Below are 9,784 nucleotides of genomic sequence, written 5' to 3'. Positions count from 1 at the left end.
CACAGAGAGATCACTCACCAATTACTGTCAGACTGTCTGAGCAAAACAGACATGACTTGGGAAAATTAATTATGAATCCAATCAGAGTAGGGTAATGTGAAGTAAAACCAAATCTTAAGGACATGTTTTTCCCCCACCCTATTCTTCTTCCCGGGCTTTATTCACAAATTCTCTACCTCTCCCTCCTAGTGGTACAGTGGGACAGGGAAAGGGGGTTATAGTGAGTTCACCACTTTCTGCTGTTCCTTGCTCCTCAGGGAAGGACTCTTCACACGACTGCTGCTACAGCATGGGCTCTGTCACATGGGAGACAGTCCTCCACAAACTCCTCCATATGTCAAACTTAGGGCTGGTCTGAGCACAGGGAAGCGCCCTGCTGAAACCCCTTCAGACCCATTCCAAAATGGCACTCCCGCACCTGTGCGGCTTCGTTCCGCCGAACTGTGTAGCCACACGTGCTGTTTAGCTGTAGTGTAGCTAGAAAAAAATTCACTGGTACTTCAGTATTCTGCTCCTTAGAATCAGAACCACTCGGTAGCTCTATCCAAGGCGCTTACAATGCTCTTTAGTCACCTCCTGTCCGTAGGCATTCTGTTGCCTGAGGACCCTGCTGTGGCAGGCAGAAATCCCTCAGCCAGCGCTGGGCGGGTCTGCACTCGCCACAGCTTTTGCCACTGCGTCCCATGGGATACACAGCCGCTGCTGGCCACTCTCACTGCAGAGATCCCAAGTGTAGCCCGCTAAGGCTGAGGCGGCTTGACACTACCGAGACAGAGTGGGAAAAACCCACTTTAGAATCCAGCACAGCACTGTGTAACAGGACAGTCCTGTGACGCGGTGGCATTTACCGCCCAGCCATGTTTCGCTCTATTGAAGGCTGGGTTCCTAGTTAGTTCCCTTCCTCGTTTGCTTTTTTTTGACTCACAGAGAGATGCAATTCCTATGAGAAGCGAACAGTTGCACTAGAACTCTTTATGTTTCACATACTCCATCTATACTGGTTTAGGCGGACAATTTACAGCCTCTTCCATACTCCTAGACAATGAGGCGTATCCCCACGCCTCGGAATTCCGCGGTCTCGAATGGGCGGGGTTCCGGGCGGGGTTCCGGGCGGGGTTCCGGGCGGTGACGCCGCGCTCGCGCCCTGCGCCGTTCGGCGCGGGGAGTTGTGGGTGACGTAGTCCCTGCCCCGCCGCGGCACTCAGGCGCACACACTCCCAGGCGGCGCCGCGGCCCTCGCAAGGAACTGTGGGTGCTGTAGGAACGGCGCACGAGCCAATGGAAGGCGCCGTTTCGGAAGGAACCGCTGGCGCAACGGCCCTCGCGGAGACACGTGCGGCGCTATTTGCTAACGGGAGGGCGTGGCGGGCAAGCCGGGCCCCCGCCCAGCCAATCGGAGAGGGCCATGTAGAGCCGGCCGTTCCCCGGGGTTGCGTGTGCGGCTGCCAGCGGCCCGTAGTCGGCCTTCAGCGCGGCCGCTGATTGGTGGCGGCGGCGCGCTGGGCGGGGCGAGAGAGCCGGAGTCGGGGGCGCTCGGCGTGGCCCCTCAGAGCCCAGCGGGATGGGGCGGCGGGCGCGCTGGGTGGCCGTGTTACTGTGCCTGGCCGCGCTGTCGGCCGGAGCACTGCCCGCAGTCGGAGCGCTTCCCGCGGCCGGTGAGTACCGCGGCCCCGCCTCCCTACGCCCCCCTGGGCCCGAGCGCTGCGGCGGCATTGCCCCCCGGGCCTGCGGCGGGAGAGGGGGGCGCAGAGGTGTTTGTGCGGGTCCTGACGCCTGCACTGGGGCGCGGAGGCGGTGACAGCGGGGGAGGTGACCCGCTGCTCCCGCCGGGGCTTTGGGGTGCGTGGGGGCAGCGCCGACCTCGCCGGGGCGCTGAGGCGGCGGAGCGGAGCAGAGCGGGGGGAGCGGGGCTCCTGTCACCTGCGGGGCCGCGGGTGGCGGGACCGGGCTGGCTCGGGCTTGGCCTCACCGGCGCTGCTCCGTAGGCCTGGTAGGGGTAGACGCATTGCTCAGTGCGGTGCCTGCCTTTTAGCAGCTCGTTAGGAGCCCCCTTTGTAGTGCTTGTACTGCTTAGAACCGAAATGAGGCGTTTTTTCTCCCTAGAACGCATTTTCTCTCTGAGGCGCTGATAATGCTGATTTCAGCCTTATTAGAGCGGTTTTCTCACCTCGATGCGTAGAGAACATTTATGCCTCCTGTTTTATGTCTCCGTAATATTTTTTCTCGTCCCTGTTTTGTTGTTATGCAGCTCGGGTTTTGTCTTTTGTTTAATGCTCATGTGTTGTCATCTACTTCCTTTCCTGGGGTTTCTACCTCCCACACCCTTCTTTCCACCATGGGCTGGTGGGGGGGATGTGCAGTGCATTTATTTATAAAGCCAGAAGCCACTACCTTAACGACAGCCATATGCGGTGTTACTGGGGATTTGCTTTTACACTGTTTCAGGAAAGTAACTTAACCTTTTCGCTACAGGTAAGTTCAGGACTTTGGGGTTCATTTTCCTGTGTGCAGTAGGAAGTTGAACATTAAAGTAATATTACTGGATTATACGGGCTTTGTAGGTCGCTTTATAAGCCAGCAGGGCACTTTTGAAGTTCTGGAAAGAATACACACAAGTTCTGTGAAACCAGAGAGATGCAGCCAAACTTTTGAGCTATATGCTCTCATTTATAGTGTATATGAAGAAAAAAGCTAAGGTGAGATGGGGCTGTGTCAGATGCACCATCTGTTGTGTACGTGGAAGTTAGGTGATAAGGGCTAGTGAAGTGTGCATCAGTGGCTGTACTACCATGCAGCTCTCCTGCCTTCACTGTTAGTCCACTGTCACAAAGTTGTTTTGTGGGCATGAAGTTCTGATAGTTTAATTCAGCTTGTTTGAACAAAATGCTTAGATTCAATTGAACTAATGCAATTAATAAGCCATAGAAAGCACAGTACATGGATGTAGGCTTAGGAGCTGTTTACAAACTAAAATTGCTACTGTGATGTCAGACTGTTTACTGATGTCCACAGTTAATTAGGAGAGGATGTTGAGAGTCCATAATTTGACAGAAAGCTGTGAGAGGAATACATTTCTTGCCCAGTTTTTGACAAGAATTGTTCTGAAAGTTGTCCTCATTTCATGCTTTCATTCCCCAGAGCAGCAGTGTGACTTTCTGTCTTAGAGACTGGTGTAAGTCTTGGGACTGTGTATTAAATGCTTCCTTGAATGTCTATAAGTGTTTCTAATGTCTGGTCTGGAAAGAATCATCTGAGATGTGAGTATGGTGGGAGGGGTTTTAAGAAGAATGAGTAAAAATGGTCCAAGTATGACATTTCCTAACTTCAGGAAGAGTTTTTAATGAGGACTTTTTTTTAGTAGTGAATATTTTAAATTTAACTTGAGTATTTTAAATATAACTCTATTGTCATAAACTTTGTTTAAATCAATTTATTGAAAACTTGAGTTGAATGCAAGAAAATTCAAGCCTAAGGGAAGGGGCACTGTATTTTTTTAAACATGATATTGCTGCAGATTATGAAGGCATTTAAAATAGGGACTGGGGAAAGACATTAAGAAGCACTGGCAAAAGTAGCTAAAAAATGCTAAACGTGTGTGTTCTCCAGATGAAACTGGCTGTCTTCTGGTCACTGCAGAAGTGATGGCTTTCCCCTGCTGATCACTCATTAAGGACATTGAAAAAATCTTCTTTTTTTTGTGATTGCTGGTATTACTTGATCAGTGGGATTGTTTCCTGTTGTTCACAGACTAAGAGGTAAAAATGTTCTCCTTCTGCCTGAAGAGAGGAAGCGATGCTTCCTCTGACTCCTACGTGTTCCATGGCTAACTTCAGCAATAGGCAGATGTTTTTATGCTGTCCCACTGCTTGGTGGGACAAATGAGCGCACTCATATACCTGTAGGGAACTTCAGTACCTGTTCTTCCATAAGACAGAGCTCAGTGGTTTTCCCTCACCTTTCTGTTTTTACTTACCTGATTGAAAAATATTCCCTAAACTCTTTGGTTTGTTGCCTGGTTGGGAATCTCAGTTCCTACTGAGGAACTCCTGGAGAGTAAGTTCTGTAAGTAGTTAGCCAGTAATTGCAAGGACACTGGAAAAAAGATTTTTATTCAGGGTGAGGGCTGACCTATATCTCAATCTTCTAGTTGAACTAAAATGAATATGTTGCACAGATTGTGACTGGGAACAATTTACTTGCTGCCAAGGATACTTTGGAACTATTCTTGCTGAATAGGTGCCACTTAAGGATTTTACTTAACTCACTGCCTGTTTTAAAGCTTCGTGTAATGGCAATAGCATCTATGCCATTGAGTCTGTTTCTGTGCTGAATATACCAGTCTAAAAAAATTGATGAGAAGCAGTCTGAGGTAAATTTTTCTTAAGATTTCCTTCTTTCCTGCAAGAACTGGATAAACAGTTTGCTTTCTCTTTCAGTGTCTATCTAGTCACTTGCAGAAAAACAACATTGAAAGAAATTGCCGTAAATGCTACAGAAAATCTCTCACGGATGCTCTAAAGCAGTCACTGCCAAACCATTTCTGTTCATGCACTCCTCTCCAGAGAAAGATTTTTGAGCATCCATGTTACATGTATTTTTTTGTAAGTTAAACATTCATATACTCTTGTCCTAACATATTATGTCTCTCATAAAACATGCACAAAAACACAAATGAAAGAAGAATGAAATAAAGGTGGAATCATTGCTGTATTAAGAAAACTTGTATGTATTAACAGTCTGAAAGGTATGTTGTTCCTGCAGCCCCGGTGGGCTGGCTGGCATACTCCCTGAGGTGAGCACACCACTTGGGAGATCCCTGCTCTCAGCAGAAGCCCACTAGTTGCTTTGTTGTCACAGTGTTTGAGGCTTGAAGAGCTTGGCAAAAACTAGAAGGAAACTGACAACAGTAGTCAGTTAGGGATTCATCAGAGCTGTGGGCGACTGCTTCGCTTACTGAATTTTTGGCTACTTCCTGAGTGTAGGTGACCGTTTTAACATTGAAACTAGTGGTATTTCTTGTCTAGTAGTAGCAGCCCTTTAGGTTTATGGGATGTCAGTTATCTGTTCTGCTAGTACAGCAAAACTTTGGAACTGTTGAACTCCCTGAAGCTAATGACGTTATTGCTGAATCACACTGCACAGCTCTTCTGGTTTCTACCCTTCTCTCCTTAGTGCTCTCTTAAAAACAGTAATTCCCACAAAATGGTAGATGCTTTATCCAGCATATGGTAGGATCTTTTTCTCTAGCATAGGCTGCCAGAGTACTTTTCCTATATTTACATAGCATGCTTAAACACTGGCCTTTCTAATTGAGGAAAAATTAATACTTCTTAAAGCTGATTTTAGTTACATATGAGCTGGTGGATGGTGGAAAAAAGATTTTGGTTCTGTGAAGTGCTTTAAAGTCCTAGCTGGATGTGAGAGCACCCAGCAATGTCTACAGCTCATCACTGTTTATAAGGGAAGCATTCTGTACAGCATTGTCAACTGCCCAGTTGAGCCACAGGTATTTTTGCCTACCTTTTCCTTTTAATAGATCATTTTACTCCCTAACTTGTTTTACAAATTGTGAGATTAATTTCCACTTGGCCTTTTTAGAGGAGGTTTATGGAATTAGACAGCCTTGGTAACAGATCCAAATGATAATAATAAAAAAAAACTTAGTTACTTTTTATAATTGAAGGGTGGAAAAACAAGCTAAACTATCAGCTTTAATCTCTGAAACAGGTGCATAAACATAACATCTGTGACTTCGTTCAATAGCTCAGCCTTGACTAATAAACTGTTCTTAGGCCCAGCTGTGACCTTTCATGGACCTTTCATTAACACTTTCAGAATAGTTTTAACAGTTTCATAGGAGTAAACACACTTCTGTAAGTGGGTGCATGTTAGTCAGCAGTTCTGTGAAACAACAAGGCTGTAAGTGATCCCTCCTTTAGTCATACTCTTCATTATCTCTGCAACCTCATCTGCCTACCTTAGAAAAAGTCTCAACGCTAAGAAAAATTAATATTTTGGTTTTGCTTTAGTGCCTTTTGGAACCACTGTTTGGAAACAATTGTTCAACCACAACTTCTCAGTAACAAAGCTGGTTTCTTCAGAGAAAATTTAAATGATGCAATAGAATGGAAATAGGTTTATTTACTTTCAAAGAAGAAAGAGCAAACACTTAGTGAGCTCTACCTGATGTTGCTCAGGTGTCTCTTGACTTTCAGTTTAGTAAACCTTTTGCATATGAAGTTACAGTAAAATTGTTCTTTTATATGTATGCATACACAGTATAACCTATTTATGTTTATTTTTGTGTGGTCTTTTGACATAAAGTCAACCTACCACCACAGATTGAAATCAGTTAGTGAAGCCTTTTCTGAAATGTTAGAAAGCTCTAGTGCTGTCAGGCATATAAGCTGTTTTTGTACAGACAAAAACAATCACCCTAGCTGTATAGCTGTTCAAAAAACCCAAACATATTACCTACTGCAATAACAGGTACTTTATAAGTGCTTTGTATATAGTAGAAGGAGCATCCAAGCTACTAGGTAGGTTACCCTTGGTTTTCCTGCTCTCCAGAAGCATGTCTGGATATCTTGACAAGCTCTGAAGTTTAAAGGTAGTGTTTGGTCTAGGTCAAAATTATTTAGGATAATAGAATGTAATATGTGGGAAACATGGTAAAGGACAACTTCATTCATAATTTCAAAATAGAAACACCACCAAGTATCCTAAATGTATGTGTACTTTTACTGAATTTAAAGACCAATTGTCATATCATGATCTGGAGTGTCAAAGTCCAGTGGCAGAACTTCATATGATTTATCACAATCACCCTTATCTGTTGGATTCCTCAAGCTGTTAAGCCCTGAGGTCTCTGCCAAAAATGCAGCTAGCCTTGTTTTTTCCTTATGCTTTGTAGTGTTGGGTTTTTTTTCCCCAATTGGTTTTTGTTCTTACGCTGTCTTGATTGCTCCTTGCAGGGTGTGTTTCTTCTGGAGTGCTCTGCTGTCTCCACAAGTTTTTCTGAAGTGTTCTACACATTTTCATTTTCAGACCTGTAGAGTACAGCTGCTTACCCACATCAACTGTTCTAGATCCTTTTTAATTCCATGACTGCTGGCAGTCAGACTCTTTGAGCTTTACATCCTCTTCACCATCCTCAACAGGCTGTTATTTATGTCTCAGTTGTACTCATCTCATCACCATGTTTTGCAGCTTCACTTAAAAAAATTTCGCATTTGTTCTTAATTTCTGTTACGCTGTTGCTGCTTAAAGTTGAATTCTCCCTCATCTTTTCACTTGTTCCAACCAAAGGTTGTACTTCAAGTAACAATATGGAATCTAGATTCCAGAAAGCAATTGCCAAGATTAACCCTTGCATTGCAAGGGTTATAGTAGTAGGCTTTGAAACATGACCCGATGAAGTGTCATGTTTAGAATTTGTTGCTTCAGAGATGGTTTATCTCTGGTAAGTCGCTTTACTTGCATGAGAATGAAAATTGTACAAGTTTTGTTTGCTGCTAAGTGCTTGCAGGAGTCAGCAGAGTTCTATAAACTGTTGGAAGTGTTTGTGCAGGTAACCTTTCACGGCTAACTGTAACATATGAAACGTATCTAATGTACGGGGCATTCGTTTCTATCAGTTTAGACACCTTTTCCAGTCACAGTGCAGGTCTCCAGCCCATCATTGCTTTGCCACTGCTACAGGGCATTGTGCACCCCAGAGCCTCAAAAAGGAGGATTTCTAAGCCTAGGAGGAGTTAGTGGCAGCTTTGCTAAGTGGTCTCTTTGTTTTGAGCTTTTATTTTAATGTCAGTTGTGTACCAGAGAGAGGGAGGCCTGTGGCATCTTGTTTCAAATGTAGGGAGGTTTGTTTGCTGAAATGAGGTGGTATCAGATACTGAGTCTGAACAGTCACATCTCAGTGATGTTAATTTTAGAGGCTTCCCATTAAAATGATAGCACAGACCAAGTTGTTTGAAGCCCATTTTAGTTAAAGGAACAGAACAATTGTTGCAGAAAAAATTCAGAAAAACAATGGTAAAGCTGTCATAAATAAGCTTTTCTGATTATCTTCACCTTTTCACATGTATTCCTTTAGTGTCTGCCTAATAGCCTTTCTTGTTTCTCATTTCTTCTCCTTCCAGTCTTTAATCAAATATCATATAGCTTTTAGACAAGAAAGATGACAGTTAAACAAGACTTGCATCTCTTGAAGAGTATCTTAAAGACAAACTAATTTCTCAGAGTTTGGAAGAGAAACCTCTATATAAAGGTTTGAATATGCTGGTCAGGCAAAATGGATTGGCATTCTATAAAGGACAATGTTTAATTGTAAGCATGGGGGTATGAACACAACTTTCTGGTCGCTACTGAAGCTGTTGGTACTAAAGCTGATTTGGTGACTAAAAACCTTACATTCCACAGGCCTTTTTCACTTGAACACCTTTTTAAGTAGTTTAGTTGGACTTGAACCATTCAGACTGTGATTTGGGTTTAGAAAAAACACTCTTTTTTCACTATGGAACACACAGCTGTGTTGGCATAATTTAAGGAAGAGGATCACCTCTGAAACATTTGATTCCTCCTCATCACAGTTATAAGGTTTTTCTGAAGTGTATTAGTCAACTTAGTACATTAGAATATTTTAGAACTTTGATACAGTATTGTAAATAAAGCTTTTATTTTTGAGATAGTTACTCATGGAAAAGCATTTTACTGACTTATAATGTCTCTTCTAGATGAAGAAGGAAATCAAGATGAATCACTGGAGTCAAAGGTGAGGAGATAAGTTTCTAGTCATTCTGATTTACCTGTGGAGTGAGAGCAAAGGTCTGAAATTCAGAACAATAATTTGATTTTAGGTTTTAAGCTTTTCTGTAGCTCTTGCTGTCTCATTAATTTTTTTTCTGTGCATCAGAGAAATTAATACTGGGTTACAAGTTTGAAACATTTTTTTTCAAAGACCTGAAAGGGATACAGGCAATGAGAGCTGATAGAAGTAGCTCAGCTTACTTTTGATTTGACTGTTTAATTAATTAACTGTATCTTTTAAGAAGTTTTTAAATGGATTTTAAGCCAGCTGTTGCTTCTTTCTAATCTTCTAAATTATGTGGCTGCTTTCCTTCAGACTTTATCTGCAGAGGACCAGGTAAAGGATCATTCCACAGGAACTCGAGTGGTCGCAGGTCAGATCTTCCTTGAATCTGGGAAATCAGACTCTCAATCAGAGAATGAAGAGAGCTTTCACAGTCAAGAAGAGGAAAAAGAGAATTCACTGGAAGAGTTGAACTCTCTAGAAATGTCAAGTCTATTAAATAAGGATTTGGAAGAAGCAGAAATACAGAGTCCAGGTAACTGCTCACCGACTTTTGAACAAGTGGCAGCGTAGATGAGTCTGAGTAACTCCAGCATGTGGGTGAACACAAACAGTAATTTTGAACATAGGAAATAAGTGTCTTAACCTTTCTGCAATGGAGTGGTAATTGCTGCCTTTTTCATTAGAAATAGCATTAAAATGTTTGAAAGGTACTGTAATTGAAATGGTTATTTTCAGATGCATTTGAAATAATATTCCATTTTTCTTACTGTTTGTCTTGCTGGAAAGCTTTAACCATCAAATAGAGAAGGCCCTGATTTCTTCAAATAGAAGCAAAAACAGATTCTGTGCTCTGTATGTACACCAGCAATACAAAGAGAAATTTGCATCAGTCTTTTTCAATCCCATGGCTGTTTGCCTGGTGAGTCAGTTGACAGAAAAGGAACAAATAGTAATGTAAAGACAAGCTTC

General features: G+C 43.2%; 1 protein-coding gene across 1 annotated transcript in view; it reads left to right on the top strand.

The window, feature by feature from the left end:
* The first annotated feature begins 1,391 nt into the window (after positions 1-1,391).
* The window catches only part of SEL1L (SEL1L adaptor subunit of ERAD E3 ubiquitin ligase), a 31,544-nt gene continuing 23,151 nt past the window's right edge, over positions 1,392-9,784 (top strand). The window contains exons 1-3 of the mRNA XM_030949172.1: positions 1,392-1,655; positions 8,736-8,773; positions 9,125-9,347. Coding sequence (XP_030805032.1) covers positions 1,562-1,655; positions 8,736-8,773; positions 9,125-9,347 — 355 coding nt within the window. The 5' untranslated portion in view covers positions 1,392-1,561. The remainder of the gene's footprint in view (positions 1,656-8,735; positions 8,774-9,124; positions 9,348-9,784) is intronic.

This window comes from Camarhynchus parvulus, chromosome 5 (genome assembly GCF_901933205.1).
Source record: "Camarhynchus parvulus chromosome 5, STF_HiC, whole genome shotgun sequence".
NCBI classification, from domain to species: domain Eukaryota; kingdom Metazoa; phylum Chordata; class Aves; order Passeriformes; family Thraupidae; genus Camarhynchus; species Camarhynchus parvulus.
Note: the sequence above shows the minus strand (reverse complement) of the source record. Positions and strands in the feature narration are given on the sequence as shown.